General features: G+C 43.9%; 1 protein-coding gene across 1 annotated transcript in view; it reads left to right on the forward strand.

Annotated features, from left to right (window-relative positions):
• PRIM1 (DNA primase subunit 1) overlaps nucleotides 1-16,306 on the forward strand; it is a 37,458-nt gene extending 21,152 nt beyond the window's left edge. The window contains exons 7-13 of the mRNA XM_073576896.1: nucleotides 3,277-3,386; nucleotides 6,596-6,684; nucleotides 7,123-7,253; nucleotides 8,219-8,284; nucleotides 11,493-11,587; nucleotides 13,872-13,970; nucleotides 15,995-16,306. Of these exons, the coding sequence (XP_073432997.1) occupies nucleotides 3,277-3,386; nucleotides 6,596-6,684; nucleotides 7,123-7,253; nucleotides 8,219-8,284; nucleotides 11,493-11,587; nucleotides 13,872-13,970; nucleotides 15,995-16,014 (610 nt within the window). The 3' untranslated portion in view covers nucleotides 16,015-16,306. The remainder of the gene's footprint in view (nucleotides 1-3,276; nucleotides 3,387-6,595; nucleotides 6,685-7,122; nucleotides 7,254-8,218; nucleotides 8,285-11,492; nucleotides 11,588-13,871; nucleotides 13,971-15,994) is intronic.
• The last annotated feature ends 5,403 nt before the right edge of the window (nucleotides 16,307-21,709 follow it).

Genomic DNA, 21,709 nt, shown 5'->3' on the forward strand with positions numbered 1-21,709 from the left:
CGACAGAGGCGGTTCCCTTTGCCCAATTTCACTCCAGACCTCTCCAACACGCCATCCTGTCTCGGTGGAACAGGTCTGTCCTTTCCCTGGATCACCCATTTCGTCTTTCATACCGGGTCAAGCAGTCCCTCAATTGGTGGCTGACGTCTCCTCTCATCTCCCTAGGACGGTCATTCCTTCCCATTCCCTGGCAGATTGTGACAACGGATGCCTGCCTCCTCGGCTGGGGGGGGCAGTGTTCCGCAATCATACTGTTCAGGGTCGATGGTCGACTCAGGAGTCAGCCCTGCCGACCGACGTCCTAGAGATACGAGCGATTTATCTGTCTCTTGTTCACTGGGAGAGACTTCTCAGGGGCCTGCCTATCCGGATTCAGACAGACAATGCCACAGCAGTGGCATATGTCAACCGCCAGGGGGGGGACACGGAGCGTCTTAGCCCTGGCAGAAGTGTCCAAGATTCTTCATTGGGCAGAGGTTTCAGTCCCGGCAATATCCGCGGTGCACATTCCCGGCGTGGACAACTGGGCCGCCGATTTTCTCAGCCGCGAGGGTCTTGCGGCGGGAGAGTGGTCCCTACATCCGGAGGTATTTCTTCAGCTTTGCCGTCGTTGGGGAACCCCGGACGTAGATCTGCTAGCTTCTCGTCTCAACAGGAAAGTCCCACAGTTTGTATCCAGGTCTCGAGATCCTCTCGCAGTGGGCGCCGACGCTCTGGCCATTCCTTGGTCGCAGTTCCAGCTCCCCTACCTTCTCCCTCCCCTGCCTCTTCTTCCCAGGCTGTTGAAGAAAATCAAGGCGGAAGGAATTCCATTCATCCTCATCGCCCCAAATTGGCCCAGAAGGTCTTGTTTCGTGGACATCGTCAACCTTCTCTCGGACGCCCCCTGGAAGCTCCCAGACAGGGCTGATCTGCTGTCTCAAGGTCCGATTTGCCACCCCAATTCTCGACCGCTCAATTTAACGGCGTAGCTGTTGAGACAGGTTTTGAAACGATCAGGCTTTTCGGATCGAGTTATTCATACCATGATCCGGGCCAGAAAGCCATCGTCTTCCAAAATTTATTACCGTACTTGGAAGGCCTATTTCACTTGGTGCGAGGCCAACGACATTCCGCCCATGCTTTTTTCGCTCCCTTCTGTCCTGGCGTTTCTTCAGGCAGGGCTTGATGCAGGCCTTGCCCTCAGCTCTTTAAAAGGTCAAGTTTCGGCGCTGTCCATTTTATTTCAGAAGACGTTGGCCTCCCGTCCTCAGGTCAAGACCTTCCTTCAAGGAGTGGCTCATACGGCTCCTCCGTACCGAGCACCCGTAGATCCTTGGGATCTTAATCTGGTTCTCGAGGTTCTGCAAGGCCCTCCCTTTGAACCTCTTAGGGAAGTTTTCCTAGCTCTCTTTTCATGGAAAGTAGCCTTCCTAGTAGCCATCACCTCCATCCGGCGCGTGTCGGAATTGGCGGCCCTCTCTTGCTGCTCTCCTTTCTTGGTACTCCACCAGGACAAGGTAGTTCTGCGGCCTCCGCCCTCTTTCCTTCCTAAAGTGGTGTCCACTTTCCACCTGAATGAGGATATTGTTCTCCCGTCCTTTTGTCCGGGTCCAACTCACCCTCGGGAGCGCTCCTTGAACAAGCTGGACTTGGTCAGGGCGATGAAGGTCTACCTAGCTAGGACGACTCCTTTGCGGAAGACAGACTCTCTCTTCATCATTCCAGATGGGGCGCGAAAAGGTCAGCCGGCCTCCAAAGCTACTATTGCTCGCTGGATCAGATCGACAATTTTGGAAGCCAACTGGGTCAAACATCGATTGGCCCCTCCGGGAATTAGAGCTCACTCTACCCGGGCAGTGGGTGCCTCCTGGGCGGTGCGCCACAGAGCTTCCGCGCTGCAGCTTTGCAAAGCTGCAACCTGGTCATCGCTTCACACGTTTGTGAAATTCTGCAAAGTCCACACCTACGCTTCGGCGGATGCCAGCCTAGGTAGAAGGATCCTGCAGGCAGCGGTGGTGAGTCCGCTGGCCTGATGGAAGTTTGTTCTCCCTCCCCAGGGACTGCTTTGGGACCTCCCATGGTCTCTGTGTCCCCCAATGAAGCGATAGAGAAAACAGGATTTTTGGGTTGCTTACCGTAAAATCTGTTTCTCGGAGCCTTCATTGGGGGACACAGCACCCTCCCATGTTCTACAACTCCTGTTCTTATGGTTGTTAGTTAATTACAGTTGAGTTGTCTGTTCCGTTTTTCAATCTATTGTTACTTCTCATACTGCTTTCTCACTAAGTGAGGAATTTCCTGCCGGTCGGTGGGGTGTACACTGCGGAGGAGGAGCTAACCTTTTTTTGTGCATAGTGTCAGCCTCCTAGTGGCAGCAGCATACACCCATGGTCTCTGTGTCCCCCAATGAAGGCTCAGAGAAACAGATTTTACGGTAAGCAACCCAAAAATCCTGTTTTTTGCTCTATTAGAGTCTGCAGGTCTGGATCAACGTTGCAGGCTATTACACTGAACTGGATGGACATTTTGTTTTTTGTTTTTTTCAGACTTACAATCTATGTTACAATGTTTTTTGCCAATATATGTTCTTACTTTTGGGGGGTTAGGCCTGTTTCACATTGCAGTTTGACGTCAGTCAAAATCCGCCGTTTTTAGAAAAAAATGGATCTGTCAATTTTTTTTTTTTTTTTTTTGGTGGTTCCGCCTTTTTTTCCCATAGACTTGCATTAGCGGCGGATTTTGACGGATGGTCATCCGTTTTTTGACAGATCCGTCATAATTTTGGCGTCCGCTGTCTGGAATGGACGGACAATGGAACGTTTTTTATCTGCGTTAAAATAGCGGATAGCAACGGATCCGTCGCTGTCCGCCATATTTTATAATGGACGCCTATGGGTGACGTACCCGTTGCAAACCGCTAATTGATGGAATCCACCAACGGATTCAACTTTTTTATACTGAGCATGCCCGGAAGAATTTCCTTTCATGAAATTTAACCCCGAAACCCGTTCTAGCAGCAAAAATCAATCTCTCTTGTCCGGATGCTTTAAATTTCAGACATTGGCGGCTGGAGCGGATCCATCCAAAAAAACAACGGATCCGTTTTTTCACACTTTGATGGTTTGCAACTGACCTCAAAAAACTGAAGTGTAAAGCAGGCCTTAGTATCTTGATAAAAGATTGTGTTATAGTTTACATGTGTCTGCTTTTTATTTTCTGCTTTGTACATCTATAAATAGTTTATCCTTTTAGCATATGTGATCCTGGCAATAATCCTGGTTCTGTATCTTACAGGAAATCCATTATGATTGTAGAGAAATACTTTGAACAATACGCCTTGGTGGATCAGGACATCCTGGAGAATAAGCAGGGCTGGGACAAAGTGTTGTCACTTGTTCCTGAAGATATCCTTTGTCTTATCTGATCATTACATGTAGCATTTTGTTGTTAGAACATTTTCAACAATCTTACAAAAATACCCTTAAAATATATCCTTTATAAGGACTACCTAAAAACACCCTCCCTATAGGTAATTATACACACACACATCACAAATATGGAAGATAAGTTTCCAGTACCACAGGAAAGGATTTGCAACCCACCAAAAATAGTTACTGAAGAAACCAAAAGCTCTTCCACCAGAAAAAATACATCTGATCTGTGAGGACAACTAGATAACCACAGAGACACTGCTATCTTCGCAAAGGCTGTCATGATTTGATGCCATATTGTCTAAAGGGGGTTTTACACTAAGCAATATCGCTAGCAATATCGCTAAAACGTCACTGGTTTTGTGACGTTATAGCGATATTGCTAGTGATATCGCTATGTGTGATACTTACCAGCGACCGGCTCCCCCGCTGCTCATCGCTGATCGTGCGAGAATGTCCGGCTCCATTTCTCGTCGTCTGCTTCCTGCTGTGACGTCCAGCGACGCGTGGAGGCGGGCGGGAGGACTCGGGATCGCTGTGTGTGAATGGTAAGTATCGTGCGCTGCGTCGCTGCTGCATCGCTGTGAGATCTTTCTGTATGAAAGCTCACTAGCGATCATTTAGCGATGCACCAGCGATCCTGACCAGGTCGGATCGCTGGTTGGATCGCTGGTGCATTGCTAAATGTAAAAGGGCCTTAAGAGCCTCCTGTTGAATGACGAGGGAAAACCCTTAGAGCAGGGGTCTCAAACACGCAGGCCGCATGCTGCCCCTGAGGCAGACATTTGCGGCTTGCGGTGCACCACGTCTCACTCCCTGAGGCAGGGGGAAGGCACGCATTCAGGAGCGACGGTGGCATTGGCTGTTCTGTGTTCACACTGCATAGGACCTGTGATGATGTGACAGGAGGGGGAGAATTTAGGGGTCACATGATCAGGGGCCTCAGTGTGTGCAGGACGGACGCTGCGGTCTGTGTGCTGGTTGTCATGGTACTGGATGAAGGTAAGTTTATGCGTGGGTTCAGGAGGTGTTTACAGGGAGGATGGAACAGAGCCCTGTGTGTACGAGGTGTATGGAGGAGAGCCCTGTGTGTACGAGGTGTATGGAGCGGAGCTGTGTGTGTACGAGGTGTATGGAGCGGAGCCGTGTGTGTACGAGGTGTATGGAGCGGAGCCCTGTGTGTATGGAGCGGAGCCCTGTGTGTACGAGGTGTATGGAGCGGAGCCCTGTGTGTACGAGGTGTATGGAGCGGAGCCCTGTGTGTACGAGGTGTATGGAGCGGAGCCCTGTGTGTACGAGGTGTATGGAGCGGAGCCCTGTGTGTACGAGGTGTATGGAGCGGAGCCCTGTGTGTACGAGGTGTATGGAGCGGAGCCCTGTGTGTACGAGGTGTATGGAGCGGAGCCCTGTGTGTACGAGGTGTATGGAGCGGAGCCCTGTGTGTACGAGGTGTATGGAGCGGAGCCCTGTGTGTACGAGGTGTATGGAGCGGAGCCCTGTGTGTACGAGGTGTATGGAGCGGAGCCCTGTGTGTACGAGGTGTATGGAGCGGAGCCCTGTGTGTACGAGGTGTATGGAGCGGAGCCCTGTGTGTACGAGGTGTATGGAGCGGAGCCCTGTGTGTACGAGGTGTATGGAGCGGAGCCCTGTGTGTACGAGGTGTATGGAGCGGAGCCCTGTGTGTACGAGGTGTATGGAGCGGAGCCCTGTGTGTACGAGGTGTATGGAGCGGAGCCCTGTGTGTACGAGGTGTAAGGAACGGAGCCCTGTGTGTACGAGGTGTAAGGAGCGGAGCCCTGTGTGTACGAGGTGTGCGGAGCCGTGTGTGTTCGGAGCCGCGCATGTACAGGGTTTATTAAGTTTGAAAGGAATGCGGCCCCCCAGCTCAATTTTTTTTTTTTATGTGCAGCCCATTTACTCTGCCGAGTTTGAGACCCCTGCCTTAGAGGCACTGCATGTGATTCAGAGGACACTTGCTTAATAAAAGTATTATTGGATAGACATAACCCACCTGTTGAACATTTTTTCTGTCCCATGTTACCCTGGTATATAGCGCTACGCCTTTAGCACTTACCTGGTATGTGGATCTTTGGTTTCGCATGTTGAATTAAGATTGATCTATATTATGTCCTGGGGTTCCAGCCTCCACGAAAGGGCAGTGATCTATATAGAGCTTTAAAGGGACTAATAGGTTCCTTCTGTAACTATTTTTGATGGGTTACTAATCCTTTTCTGTGGTACTGGAAATGTATCAATTCCATATTTGTGATGTATATGTGTTTATAATTACCAGAGCCGGACTGGCCATCTGACATATGCCAGATGGGCCATTGTCGGCAGTGGGCTGCCCTGTCTCTCTAGAGAAGCACTCCACAAGTCCCTCCAGTGATTTAATATTTAGATCCCTGCTCAGGGATGGACTCCAGCACTGTGCCCAACCTCCACTCGCTATCATGCAACACCCTCTTCCTTCTATTTACCTTTATGATCTGAAAAAGGACAGAAGCACCAGCGGCCACTCTGACACTGCCAGTCAGCATCACCGCTAGCTGTCCACATGACAATCTGGCATTTCCTGTGCCTGAAATCACCAATTAGAGACTGGAGTAAGATTTGTGGCAAAGCACACGCCACTTGTCAGATGCTCTTGTCATTGAGGCAGACCCTCATCAAAACTGGTCAGAAAATCGTCGGTCTTGATTAATCGGGGCTTTTGTATGTAACCTAAAATTATACCATTTTAAAAAAAATGATGGCGCCTCTTGCAAATATTTTTTTTTTAAAAAAAAAGCCCTCGCACAGCTCCATCAGCGGAAAGGCAAAAAAGTTACGGGTCTCCCAAGAAAATGGCATCACAAACCAAATTTATCTTTTTAACAGTGTTCAGAATTTTTTAAGTCATGTACATTACGTGGTCAAATGAATTGTATCTTTCAAAACCTCAAGTTGTCCTTCAAAAACGAGCTCATATATGCTGGTCAATGGAAAAATAAAAGTTATGCTCCTGGAAGAAGGGGAAGAGAAAATGACTTGTTAAAAAAATAATTTGCCATGGTGCAAACCGTAAAGGCGCTGTGGTCATAGTGATGTGTTCCCTGCCAGTCAGTGAAGCAAAGTTCTGTTCTATTTTGGAGCGTCTAGTAATTGGAAGCAATACTTTTCTCCTTAATTTCAGTACCCACCAGCCCGGGAGAATCTGCTGCGTGACTTCCAGAAAGCGCGATCCTCTGTAGATCGCTGGGAGAAGTTAAAGAAAACTTTACCTGGTTTGGTGCGTAATCCTACTGTAAAAAGCTCATGGGTAGGGTTTGAGTGGGTGCAGGACAGCTGCAAAACGTTATTAGCCTGCAGATTAACCCCATATCTGCAGGTTAAATGTTTTTAACATGACAGATTCAGTTTAAATTTACAGCATTGGTCAATTTATGTTGGTATTTTTACAGCTTGTGTGTGAGATTCCTTTAAATGCTTGTAAAATACGGCTGATTTTCTGTATGTGGGAATGTACCCTTACTCCTGGAGAGGGGATGAGGACAAAAGAAGGGAGAAAAAGCCATCTAATTCGGTAATCTTCTGCCCTATAATACCTTTGCTGTCTATTGTGAGCATAGTACTACTATGCTGTGCATGTGTAATACTTCAGTTTCTTTTGTCTTTGTTTAAATTAAGGTAAAACTTGTGGATTCATCTTTGTTTTGTTCCTGTTTAGGATAAAAAAGGTGCAAATTCAGTGAAGGAAATTATGTTACAATATTGCTATCCCCGCTTGGATGTTAATGTCAGCAAAGGGGTAAACCATTTGCTAAAAAGTCCTTTCAGTGTCCACCCCAAAACAGGCAAGTGCTCAGAGTTCCCAAGCGTATAGTTCTTAGTTTCAAATTTATTGTTTATTTTTTTGGATTGCTATTGCAATTGAGTTTGAATCCTGCCTAAGAAAACCTGAGAGGCTGTTCATACATTGCGTTTTTGTTGTGTATTTTTTTATGCAAACTAAAATCTGTTTTTTACGGTACCAGCAAAAGCTGAGATTTCAGAACTCAAGTTTTTTTTTTCCCCTGACTGAACTGGAAAACTAATGGTTTTTTTTTTTTTCCAAGACTGCAGAATGTTAATTCTTTCAGTGTTTTTTTTTCAGCATTTTTTTTCACCCATACAAGATATATAAGCGCAAATAACGTTGCCGTCGGTTTTTGCAGCATTTTTAGTTAAACAAAGAGCAGGTACTGCCCATTTATTTTTGTGATTTTTTTTTTTTTTTTTTTTTTTTTATTTTTTTTTTTTTTTTTTTGTTATTTTTTTTTTTTTTTTTTTTTTTTTTTTTTTTAAATCAAGTTTACACCATAATATCTTGGTCTCCTCACCTGAGAATGGCAGTTATGGTTAGTACGGTGTCAATAAATTAGTGATCTGTCTGAAAATAAACTAGGCCTGAACATCTCAGCGCCCGACCAATGTGTGAAAGGGAATAATACCTGACCAACCCAATGCACTGCCAATGTCTTGCTTTTACATTTGCTATTGCGCATTTTTTCAGACGGATAAAACTTTTTCTACTAAATTTCATCAAACTGTGTGTGTATGTAATATATACGTGCACATACGCACGCACGCCTGAACTTTTGGATCCTGAAAAACGTAGTAAAAAAAAAAAAACTCAAAGCCTGCTTTGTTTTTCACCTTTTTTATTGCCAAGGTTTTGGCTGCAGAAAAAAGTGACAAAAAAAGCAATGTGTGAACAGAGCCATAATCGTGATCAGCATTGTCTGCACATTCAATTTTCCTGACTCTGCTCTTATTTTAGGTAGAATATCAGTTCCGATAGATGTGAAGAAGTTGGACAGTTTTGATCCATTTGCAGTCCCAACAATAAGGTAACCTCAGAAAGCCAGAGCTGCTCACTTTTGGCACAGTGAAAATGTAATCTGTACTGTAATGTTCTAGTCGATTACAACACTGCCTGTCAGTAAGCCACCAGAGAGTTAAGGTACTGTCACACTTAGCGATCTACCAGAGATCCCGACCAGCGATATGACGCGGTCAGGATCGCTGGTACATCGCTAAGTGGTCGCTAGTGAGCTGCCACACAGGCAGATCTCACCAGCGACATTGCTGGGGACGGGGGTCGCTTCTTACCTGTCACACTAGGCGATCCTGAGGTCCTCCCGCCCGGCTCCACGCTCGTCTCCACAGGAAGCTGACGACGAGAAACGGTCCTGGACGTTCTCGCGCGATCAGCGATAACCAGCGGGGAAGCGGGTCGTAGGTAAGTATCAGACACAGCGATGTCGCTAGCAATATCACTATAATGTCACAAGTTATAGTGATATTGCTAGCGATATCGCTTAGTGTGACAGGCCCTTAACAGACTTTTTTTTTTTTTTTTTTTTTTATATATTGTGGAGTTGGAGGTTATCGGAGATTATATTAAAATTGGAAAACCTTCCATATTCTGTAGAAAAAAGTTGTGGCCCTTTAAAAAAAAATTGTGATATTCTGCAATCCTATGCTTGTATTTGTCATCACTGTTATTTTTTGGGGGGGTCTTAACACAATATCCTGCTGTCTGCACAGCATAGTTCCTGTTTACCTATGACACTGCTCCATTCTTACAAGATGCAGGAGAAGAGCAATTTACAGCCAAGTATTTTTCAAAGAGTGGTTGAATGGGAGTAAAGCCCCCGTCACACACAGCGATCTCGCTAGCGAGATCGCTGCTGAGTCACAAGTTTTGTGACGCAACAGCGATCTCACCAGCGAGATCGCTGTGTGTGACACTTATCAGCGACCGGCCCCCCTGCTGGGTATCGCTGATCATGCTCGAATGGCCTGGACATTTTTTTGATCGCTGGTTTCCCGCTGGCCAGCACGCATCGCTGGCAGCAGGACACCATCGATCAGCGAGCTGGAGCTGGTAACCAAGGTAAACATCGGGTTTCTAAGCGCCGTGCGGCACTTAGAAACCCGATGTGTACGTTAGATACCAGCGCGCTGGTGCTGGGAGCTGGTAACAAAGGTTAACATCGGGTTTCTAAGCGCAGCGCGGCGCTTAGAAACCCGATGTTTACCTTGGTTACCAGCTCCCTGCACCAGCGCGCTGGTATCTTAACGTACACTGCGGGTAACTAAGCGACGTGCGTCACTTGTTACTCGCGTGTCGCTGTCCTGATCGCTGCTGAGATCTGCCTGTCTGACAGCTTACCAGCGATCATGTAGCGACACACCAGCGATCCTGACAAGTTCATATCGTTGTCGGGATCGCTGGTGAGTCGCTGTGTGTGACGGGGCCCTAAGGCTAGCAGCAGTAACAGCCTCAAGATGTCTTTTGTAGCCATCTGTGAGTTTCTTTCACCGTGTCTGTGGGTAGCTTCTTCCACTCTAGTTCCCTCAATCTACTGTATGTTTCCAGGATTCTCAACATTCTCAATAACAGATTTCCATCCTCTGAAAAGATTTTTGTGGATTGAGATCAGGACTCATTGCTGGCCAGTTTAAAACACTAAAAAAAAACCTTGCATAAAAATGAGAAAAGTCTTGGTCTAGAGGAATTCTGGTATGAAACAAATGCATGGACTGCACCAATGAAGCTCTTCACAATGAGAATAGAAGCTCATGTCACAGACAATGATGATGGCGCAGTGCCTGTCACACAGTTATGTTGATGATCACAGTTCAGCCTCCCTGTCAATTTACTGATAATATATTAGTTAATTTAATTAAAAAAAAAATACAAAGTAAGGACAGTCGGTGTCATCCCAGCAGATAGATGATTCTGGCTGCAGCAAGTTCTGTTGCACTGATGCATTATGGGATTTATAGCATCAGTGCAACATAACTGCAGGATGAAAATTGACAATTAAAGTTGAGGCTGAATTACATGGAAATAGGTACATAATGAAAAGAGAGACAATCAAATGAGGGTGTAGGAATAGAAAAAAAAAGTGCTGCTTTAAATGGAATTAGCAGGTTTTTGCAATATAATCTGAGAGCAGCATAATGTATGAGAAAAGATCCTGATTACAGCAGTGTGCCAATTACTGGACTGTATTGTGCTGTTTCAATGCAATCAGTGTTTTATCAGCAGGAGATTTTCATTACAGGACAACTGACCACCACCCCCAGCTCCCTGTCACTATACAGTGTACACGAAAAGTTGTGGGGGGTTATACACAGCTCAACAACAACTGATCTCTGCTAGATCTGCAGCGGAAAAAACTGTTTCATAACTGCTTCACCCAGTGTGATACATTGTTGGAATCAAAGTCCCTGCCCTTACACCGTGCTGTTTTCAGATTACATAGCAAAACCTGCTGACAAATTTCCTTTAATGTTCAGGACTGGAAATAATGTTGACTACAACAGTACTTCATGAGCGTAGACTTACACAAGTAGATGCATACACAATGTGCAGTTGACCCAAGGAAGACCTTCTGTTTAGTCCATGATGCAAAAAGAAAAATCTCAATTTACCTACTAAGTCAATGACCTAACTAAACTTGAGATTACTGCTGTAAAAGGTGTTTACGTCAGAATTCTGGTGTAAAACGCCTTAAATTTTGCACCTTTTGGAGTACATCTCTGATGGAGACGCAAGGCTCTTGTATGAGGCACCTAATTCATTAATGGATGTTCAACTCTTTATGAAATAGAAGAAAACCATATAAAGGAAATAATAGTGTCAATATTTGTATAAACAACTGTCAATGTAGAAGGATTAGTCCAACAGGTTCAGTGCATAGCATATTAAAGCATATAGAGAAAAAAAGCACCAAAAGGAACCATAGGGTCATAATAGAAGATAGTACTTTATTGAATTATTAAAAAATATATAGTACAGAGCTTGTAGGGAAATGAACAGTGACAACAACCAGAAAAGGGACTTCAGCGAAACGCGTATTGGGTTGGTGGCACCGCAGGCCTCAGGATTTATACAACCATCTACATGATCTATATGCTCTACCTTATCTAGCTTTACATATACATAAGTCTATGTTCATTGATGGGTTAACTTTTCCCTTGATGTGTTAGGTACTTACTGCACTATATATGTGATTTTTAAAACTGTATCATTGTTCTCTTTAGCCTAATTTGTAGTGAGCTGGACAATGTAAGCACAATAGAGGAGGACCATGTGAGCACCAATGAGGGCGAGCCGAGCGTCAAACGGCGAACTAGAGGTGATTTATATCTAGAACTAAATGTATCAGTTTTGTAATTGTGCACCTGTAAAATGTTGGAAATCAATGTCTTTTTTTATGTTGAAGAATAATTGATTCTATTTGACTGGCACAGCATTTATATTGTAGATCAATTTCAATATGACTGCGTTTATTCTGTATGTCACTTCTTTTGATTTGATACAGCAGGTCACTTCAGTGCACATTTCCCTTTGCCCCCTTTTCATTATATATTCAAGAAGATATTTAAAATGTTTAAAAAGGTAAAGCACCACAGACAGACAAAGGTGGGTGATCCTGGAAGCCCGCTTAAGTCACAACATATTGTATAAGGTAACAGGAATATTACAAAGTCGCACATCAATCAAATGTATAAAAGAAAGTGACAGTATATGACTTGCAGAGATACAGTCCATATTATAGCAGCAAAATAGTTGTTAACAAACACATGTAGTCAGCAAGTGCATTTAGAAAGGTAAGTATCCATAGTGTTAGTTAAACATCATATATAGATAGCTGCATATGTGTCAGACCATACGGTAGAGCTAAGTAATACCCACAAGTAAGAGGCTATCCAGGCACCCACCACACCTGACGCACGTTTCGCAATGAAATGATTCTCCATGCCATGTTGTCCACTGTTTTATCAAGGCCAGAGCCAGCGCAGCAGTCTACCAGGAGATTTTAGAGCACTTCATGCTTCCCTCTGCTGACTACTTTTTTGGAAACGGACATTTCATTCTCCAGCAGGACTTGGCACCTGTCCACACTGCCAAAAGTACCAATACCTGGTTTAAAAACAACAATATCACAGTGCTTGATTGGCCAGCAAACTCGCCTGACCTTATCTCCATAGAGAATCTATGGGGTATTGTCAAGAGGAAGATGAGATACCAGACCCAACAATGCAGATGAGCTGAAGGCTGCTATCATAGCAACCTGGGCTTCCATAACACCTCAGCAGTGCCACAGGCTGATCACTTCCATGCCACGCCACATTGATGCAGTAATTGATGCAAATGGAGCACCAACAAACTACTGAGTGCATTTACTGAACATGCATTTCAGTAGGCCAGCATTTCAGATTTTAAAATATTTTTTCAAGCTGGTGTTATAAAGTATTCTAATTTACTGAGATAATGTCTTTTGGGTTTTTATTGGCTGTAAGCCATAATCATCAATATTAACAGAAATAAGCACGTGTATACAAAAAGTGAAACTCATTATATAGTCATTACAAAGAGTGATGTATTTCAAGAACTGAAATAAATTAACTTTTTTTGATATTCCAATTTTGTGATAAGCACCTGTATATAGCCTGCAGAGCCCTATAGTGGACTGCATTGCAATACTTGGTTCATACATTCACCCTATATAAACACGCAGCCCTACTGGTAGGATCCTCTCACCTTACCCCTTTCTTACCTCCTCACCATCATTTACAGGTCTTAAATTGGTTTTGCGGTAGCCTCCCTTTCCTTCTTGAAGGTCATAGCCCCTGTCTTTTTACATGGTTTTAATTTTGCGAATTAATAAAAATATACTGTTTTATCTGCATCTCTTATCAGGTGGAGGTACAGACCACCTGACTCTGTTGCTCTGCCAATTTATATTTATTTGCAATATGAAATGGAAAGAAATAACCACTTGAATTTCATACAGCAATAGGATATTTTCGATGTACAATAATATTTTTGAAAGGTGTTGTCCTGGCTTGGGATGATATTCTGCCAAGTTTTGAATCCTGACCGCGTGCAGAGCGCACACTGCTAGGATTCTCCGTTTTGACCTGTTGCAAGCAGGCAGTCGCGTGACGCCAGGTATGCGATTTTTATGCTTCCATTCACATTCCAACTAGATATGCTCATTCTCTCTCAATGCACTTCGGTCGACGAACACATCTATTTGGCTTTGACCCCAAGTATTCATATTGTGTACCTGCAGTCACATGACTGCTTGCTCCCATCAGAAATACCGGAGAATCATGACCTCGTGCACACCACACTTAGTGACTGCATACTTTCATTCCAAGGCTGGATAATCCCTTTAGGCAACATCTATTTAATGTTGATTTGCACATAAACGGAGACTGAACACTGATCCAGAATATTCCCTTGTATTAAAAAAAAATATATATTAAAAAATAAACTTGTATTTGCTCCTCTGTGACTGATGTCTGATTCTGTGTTACCTATTCGGTCCCATGATCACCAAATGAAAGGTATGGAGTTCCGTCTTTTATAGTGTTAAATTCTCAAACGTTTACTTAATACTTGTTTTTCAGATTATAAAAGAACCAGTCTGGCTCCATACGTAAAAATATTTGAACAATTTCTTGATAAACTTGACCATACTCGAAAAGGAGAAATGTTGTTGAAAAGTGGTAAGTAGAAGCAAGTTACTGTGGATCTCCCTCGGTGTTAAGACCATACTACAACCATAATGAACTTTCCTTAGGCCTGTTTCACACATCCGTTTGTGTCCATCAGTTAAAATCCGCCATTTTGCAAAAAAAAACGGATCCGCCATTTTTCTTGGCGGATCCTTTTTTTTCCCATTGACTTTCATTATCGGCGGATCTTGACGGATGGTCATCCGTTGGATCCGGTTTTTTACGGATCCGCCAAAATTTTGGCGTCCGCTGACATGACAGGACGGACAATGCAACTTTTTTTGGCTGTCCGGATCCGCATTTGTCACTGCGCATGCCCGGAAGCATTGCTTTTGCCGGAAATTTAACCTTAAATCCCGTTCTGGCGGCTCTCTCTCCTCTAAATTTCGGATCCGTCAAAACAACGGTCTGCTACCACACGTTGCTTTCAAAACGGTTGCGGATCCGTGTCCCGCCATTTTCGCGGATTGCAGCTGATGTAAAAGACAGATGTGTGAAACAGGCCTTAATAAAGTATGTACACTGCGTGCAGAATTATTAGGCAAGTTGTATTTGAGAGGATTCTTTTTATTATTTAATAACAACTATGTTCTCAATCAACCCAAAAGACTCATAAATATCAAAACTTAATATTTTTTGAAGTTGGAGTGGGTTTTTTATAGATTTGGCTATCTTAGGAGGATATCTGTTTTTTCAGGTAACTATTACTCTGCAGAATTATTAGGCAACTTAATAAAAACCAAATATATACCCATCTCACTTGTTTATTTTCACCAGATAAACCAATATAACACAAAATTTAGAAATAAACATTTCTGACATTCAAAAACAAAAAAAATCAGTGACCAATACAGCCACCTTTCTTTACGATGACACTCAAAAGTCTTCCATCCATAGATTGTCAGTTGCTTGATCTGTTTACGATCAACATTGCGTGCAGCAGCCACCACAGCCTCCCAGACACTGTTCGGAGAGGTGTACTGTTTTCCCTCCTTGTAGATATCACATTTTTTGAGGAACCACAGGTTCTCTACGGGGTTCAGATCAGGTGAACAAGGGGGCCATGTCATTATTTTTTCTTCTTTTAGAACTTTACTGGCCAGCCACACTGTGGAGTATTTGGATGCATGTGATGGAGCATTGTCCTGCATGAAAATCATGTTTTTCTTGAACGATACAGACTTCTTCCTGTACCACTGCTTGAAGAAGGTGTCTTCCAGAAACTGGCAGTAGGTCTAGGAGTTGAGCTTCACTCCATCCTCAACCCGAAAAGGTCCCACAAGTTCATCTTTGATGATACCAGCCCATACCAGTTCCTCACCTCCACCTTGCTGGCGTCTGAGTCGGAGTGGAGCTCTCTGCCATTATTGATCCAGCCCTGGGCCCATCCATCTGGCCCATCATGAGCCACTCTCATTTCATCAGTCCATAAAACCTTAGAAAAATGTTTTCCTCAATTCATGGGAAGTTATTTTGCTCCTTTTTTTTCAACACACTTCTTGCAACCCTGTTGGCTATTTGCCATGAAACGCTTGATTGGTGATCACGCTTCAAAAGTTTGGCAATTTCAAGACTGCTGCCATCCCTCTGCAAGACATCTCACAATTTTTGCCTTTTCAGAGTCCGTCAAATCACTCTTCTGACCCATTTTGCCAAAGGAAAGGAAGTTGCCTAATAATTAAGCACACCTTATATAGGGTGTTGATGTCATTAGACCACACCCCTCCTCATTAGAGATGCAAATCACCTGATTTACATAATTGGCAGTCGGCTTTCAAGCTTATACAGCTTGGAGTAGGACAACATGTATAAAAAGGGTGATGTGATCAAAATACTCATTTGCATAATAATTCTGCACACAATGTAAGTTCATATAACCTTCCTACTTTTCATTCTATAGTAAATGTTTATTTCAAACAGCGTGACATATAAACATATTACACTGAGGTTGAAATGGCTTTTACCATTGCATTGTATTATACTAATGTCTTTATTGTCTTATTTTGTTTCTTTAGATCTAAAGAAAGAATTTTGAAGTTTATGAAAAGACCTCTTTGCATTGCACACTTGCTTTCTTGATGGTTGGAAACTAAGAAGTCTTACATTTTAAAGATCTCTGGCTTACCTTTCATGCTTTCTACAAAGTAGAAATGGCTGATGTGACAGCTCAACCACTTAATGTGTTAATGGGACATTGGATGCAGTTTTATGAAAAGCTTCAACCTGGATAAAATAATTGACCAAACTTGAACTTACAATTTATTTGATATTATGGTTTAGTACAATTTTTTTATAACTTGTGGTCACAATAAATATGTATGATTATATTCCGCAGTGTACAGAGAGGTGTAAGATATTGTACATCTATCCTAGGCTGTCAGTCCCTTGGGCTCACTCCCAGCGCTGGCGCTATTATCAGTAGATGTCTGCGCGATATGTGGCAATGAACACAATCTGGGTTATTTCCAAAATGGGGTCACTGGAGGGGAGGATTCTGGTCTTCTGGCGCTTAGGAGGGCTGTATATGGAGTCCACAAACTATTCTACGATAATTTGTTCTCAAAGAGTCAAATAGCGCTCCATTCATCCCAAGTCTCGCCATTCAGCCTAGCAGTACTGTACAGCAACATGGAGGTTTTGTATAATTCATCAGTGTGTGACACATTTTGGTGCCATTTTTACCCATTTCCCAGTGTGAAATATAAAATTTTGGGCTAAAACAAAATTTTTCTGTCAAAATGTAACTGTCTTACAGAAACAGGAAACACAGACGTCAAACAGCTCCCCATTTCCCCTCTGTAGTTTTTCCTGTCCCTATGGAACATGAGGAGGTCCTCCTGCAGTACTCTATGGCCGGCGCCAGAGACTGCCTAGTTTTACCTTTTTTGAGCCAGGGAGTTGAGGTCGATCGCACCAGCCTTCCCCTCTTGTGAGCTGCTCCTTTCTCCTCTGGACACAGAACTCTTACTCCCTTCCTGTGCGGCGTTCAGGTAAAGCAGAATGGCAGGAGCCAGGGGGCCTCTGAGCTCCCCGGTTCTCCACCTTTCTTCTGCCTTGCGCCGTCCCAGGGGCAGTAGCCAGAAGTGACGTCAGATGCGAAATCACATACATGTGACATCACTTCTGGTTGTGTTCCACAGTGGAACGCACCACCAGAAGACCTCATCTTGGAGATTTCTGGAGTGCTTGCGATGGCACTTTCCCTTGACTGAGGCAGAATCTTTCGGTGCACTCCGAGGTGGAGCACACCAGTAATAAGCAGGAATCATCCACACCTGGAGACGTTCCAAGTAGAGGGGGGACTATCCTATCAGGATGTCGCGCTTGGGATCTTTTCTTCTACTTAAAGAGCCCAGATTAAAGACACCACAAGGTAGGACCTTTGCTCTTTTTAGCGAGACAAGGATCCTGCTCCAAAAAGGAAAGACAACTTGTACTATAAATGTGCCATCTGTCTTAAAAAACTACCACTTCACAAGAAAGGACTGTCAAGATTGCACATAGAAATTTGTTAAAGAAGAGCAGCCCTCTTTGATAGAAGCTTTAACGGGAATGGTTCGTCAGGAAGTCCAGACATCACTTGCCTCTTTTTCCCAGTCTTTTCCAGTAATGCCATCGGGCAAAAAAGAGTAAGACTTCCATGGAGGAGCAGTCTGACTCTCAAGGAGCTCTGGGATCCTTCACTAATGAGTGGTGGGAAGAAAGCGAATCTTTCAGCGGCTGAACAATCCCAAATCGGTAAAAGATATTACTTTGCATCAGAAAATATGGAAGTGAGAACCACTATAAATGTAGAGGAGGAAGAAATCGTTCAGGATGGAATGTTTGGGGGTCTAAGAACTCAGAAGTTAGTGTTTTGAGTACATGAGAACGTATAAAAATTGATACTGGATGAGTGAGAACTGCCGGAAAAGTGTTTAGTAACACCTAAAGAGCTGAAAGACTCTCACTGGTGGAGAAAATATCCAAATGCTGGACAGAAGTACCAAAAGTGGACATTCAAGTGGCAAAAAAAAAAAAAGACGACCTTGCCTTGCCCTTTGAATATTCCTCCTAAGTAAGAGAACCTGTGGATCGCAAGACTGCTGAAAAAATCCTGGGAAATGTTTAATGCGAATGCTGTATACACCTTTTGTAGTCAGGTCAATGTTCCGGTGGCTAAATCAGGTGGAAGAACACCTCAACATGGGTACTTCAAAAGAAAAATTATTGGGGTCTATTCCTCTTACAAAAAGCCACATGGTTCCTCGCCAACGCCTCCGCAGAGTCTGTAAAGATAGCAGTCAAATCTTTGTTCTTACCAAATTCAGCTAGAAGAGCATTATGGCTGAAGTTATGGAGCGGAAACATCGCCTCAAACATTCCCTACAAAGGGGAGTATATGTTTGGTCCAGCCCTGGACAAATTACTGGAAAAGAAAACGCTGCCAGAACCCAAAGTGGCCAAGAAGCGGTGCTTTCGTCCCCCACAGAATCAACCGTCCTCTTATAGGGGAAAAACGGATGCTGGAGTCAAAAAAAAAAAGTTTGACCCGTGGAAGCGCTCGAGTAGTGCGAAACGGCCGTTGTCAGCCATTTGACACTCTCACCATCACATCCCCGACGTGACATGTAATTATGTGTCAATAGACATTTATAATCATCCTGCAATGTGTGCAATAATTGGTCCAAACTAAGGTAAAGATCAAATTCTCCAGACCACCACAAATATTGAGAGTAATCTCCCTGTCATCTCAGGCGTTATGAAGCGCCTTAATGTCCTGACTCCAAAAGCTCTTCTCTGCTGGAGTGGTATCCCCAGTACCGAAAACTGTGCGGAACAGGACATTATTCCCATGTGTTCCTAATAAAAAAAAAAAAAACTGAACGGAACACACAGGATAGTAATGAATTTAAAACCTCTAAATATGCATATACAGAACAGGAGCTTCAAGATGGAATAGTTAAAAAGCACCATTCCATTGATAGGACAAGGCTTTGTAATGGGGCCCATAGATCTACAGGATGCTTACTATCACATCCTCATTCACTTGACACATCGAAGATATCTGAGGTTTGCAGTAACTCAGGGATGGCAAATACATCACTATTAATTCAATGTCCTCCTGTTCGGCATTTCTTCGGCACCATGGGTGTTCATCAAAATAATGGTCAGAGGTGATTGCGTCCATCCGGAACAAGAAATCTCTATCGTGCCTTACCCAGAGACGACCTGCTACTCATAGGCCAGCCAATCAAACTGTCCTCAAAGGCCACGTATGAGAAGTTCTGGGTCTTCTTACGTCTTTGGGATGTTTAATAAACTATCAAAAATCCAATCTGGTTCCATCCACCAAGAGAAACTTCTTGGGAATAATGATACTCATAAGACCTGGTGTCTCAGTTGCTGAATGAGAAACAAATCCTGATACGGTCCAAGATGACAGCCTTGCTGGATAGAAGAAAAATATCTCTCAGGTCGGCAATGTCAGCACTAAGATCTATTGCATCCCAGCGGTACCTTGGGCTCAGGCCAAACAAGATGTTTGCAATCCCTCTTTCTATTGCTGGGACGGTGCCCTCGGTCCCTGGGCAAAATGATTCACTTACCAGGCCCAGTAAGACCCTCTCTCAGCGGGTGGCTCAACCCGAGGAACATGAGCAGGGGAGTAGCCTGGGATCAAAATTCCGTATAAACTGCCACAAGAGATGACAATGGAAGAGGATGAGGAGCCACGGTCTCCCATGCCACATTCCAGGGGATATGGTCCCAAGGTATCAGTCTTTACTCTTCCAACTTCAGGGAGTTGAAGGCGGTAGAGGAAACATTAAAAGCTGAACGGGACTTGGTAAAAGAGACCCCCATATAAGTACGGTATATTCGGACAATATGACCACAGTGGCTCAGCTGCGACACCAAAGAAGTACAAGACTAGAGATGAGCGAATTTGTTCGGTTTTGTCCCCGAAATCTGATTTTGACCTATTTGGACACTATTCGTTCCGAATGTGTCTTATGTTCGGTTCCGAACATATTCGATAACTTTTACTCCCATTGACTCTGACGTTCGCCTATTATTGACGAATATTGCAAAAACAATATTCGTGTCCGATTGTATTCGGAACCGAATCTGAACAAATTCTCTCATCTCTACATGAGACACGAAAGCCTGAAGGTAATTTCCAGCAGGCTTTTTGCTTGGGCCGAACGACACGTGCTCATCCTGTCTGCATTTCATCTAAAAGGATCTACCAATGTTTAAGCAGACTTCCTCGGCAGAAAGCAGATACACCCAGGAGAATGGAACCTAGATGGCGGAGTATTTCAGTTGTTATCAGAAAAATGGGGTCTCCCAGAAGTAGACCTGTTTGCTACTCGTCTAAATACAAAAGCGGGCAAATACTTCCCTGTAGACCCTAACGTAACATGCACAGCAGTGGATGCTTTCTCCCACTGCTGGAACTTCAAGTTGGCGTACACCTTTTCTCCAATTCCTCTCCTAACAAAGACGTTGCAGAAAATCAGAAGGGACAAGACAAAGACTATACTAATAGTGCCTCATTGGCAAAGAAGAAGCTGGTTTGGCGCTCTGAACAACTTAAAAATAGATGACCCGCTGATCCTATCACCAACCAGCAACCTTCTCCACCAAGGGCCAATTTGTCAACCAGATCCTCAAGCCTTACAGCTTGCAGCCTGGCTTCTGAATCCATCATCCTAAAGGCTAGAGGTCTCTCGGATAAGGTGGTAAAGACACTTCAAGGAAGCAAGAAACCAGTATCTTCATGCAATGCCGTTCTCCTTGCTTCGTGTAGATGACACGTCTATGTGTCATCCACACACAGTCTCCACAGTATCGAGCTCATGCACAGGTGTACTTCTCTGCCCTATTGAGGACAGAGCAAAGTACTGCAGTGCGCAGGCGCTGGGTCTCTGACCTTTCCTGGCACCTGCGCACTGCAGTACTTTGCTCTGCCTTCAACAAGGCAGAGAAGTACACCTGCGCAGGAGCATGACACAGAGCAAGCAGGAGGACAGCAACGCATGAAGATGGGAGGCGCCGGACCAAGAAGAGCGAAACCCCTCAGACCAGACCACCCCACAGGTGGGTATAATAAGTTATTTTTCAGTTCTAGGTCAGGTTGGGGGCAGATATAAATCATTATAGAATGTTGTATATCAGCCCTGAAAGGTGATGACAAGTTCCCTTTAAAGGAAAACAAAGGAGAGCAGACAGCCATGGTATAAGCAGTGGTTCATAAGGGCTGAATAGTGTGGCGATTATAACTGATAATGGCAGTGTGATGGCTGTAGCTCATTAAGGTAGACTGTGTGGGAGAAATAGATTATAAGGGCAGACAGTGTGGAGGCCATATACAATAGAAGACTTACAGTGCTTTGTGAAAGTATTTGGCCCCCTGGAACTTTTCAACCTTTTCCTACATATCATGCTTCAAACATAAAGATAACAAATGTAAATTTTTGGTGAAGAATCAACAACAAATGGAATATAATTGTGAAGTTGAACGAAATTTTTTGGTTATTTTAAATTTTTGTGGAAATTAAAAAACTGAGTGTGCAATATTATTCGGCCCCTTTACTTTCAGCACAGCAAACTCACTCCAGAAGTTCATTGTGGATCCCTGAATGATCCAGTGTTGTCCTAAATGACTAATGATGATAAATATAATTCACCTGTCTGTAATTAAGTCTCCGTATAAATGCACCTGCTCTGTGATAGTCTCAGGGTTC

Source organism: Dendrobates tinctorius, unplaced genomic scaffold (genome assembly GCF_039654945.1).
Source record: "Dendrobates tinctorius isolate UK_male_01 unplaced genomic scaffold, ASM3965494v1 ptg000051l, whole genome shotgun sequence".
Classification (NCBI taxonomy): domain Eukaryota; kingdom Metazoa; phylum Chordata; class Amphibia; order Anura; family Dendrobatidae; genus Dendrobates; species Dendrobates tinctorius.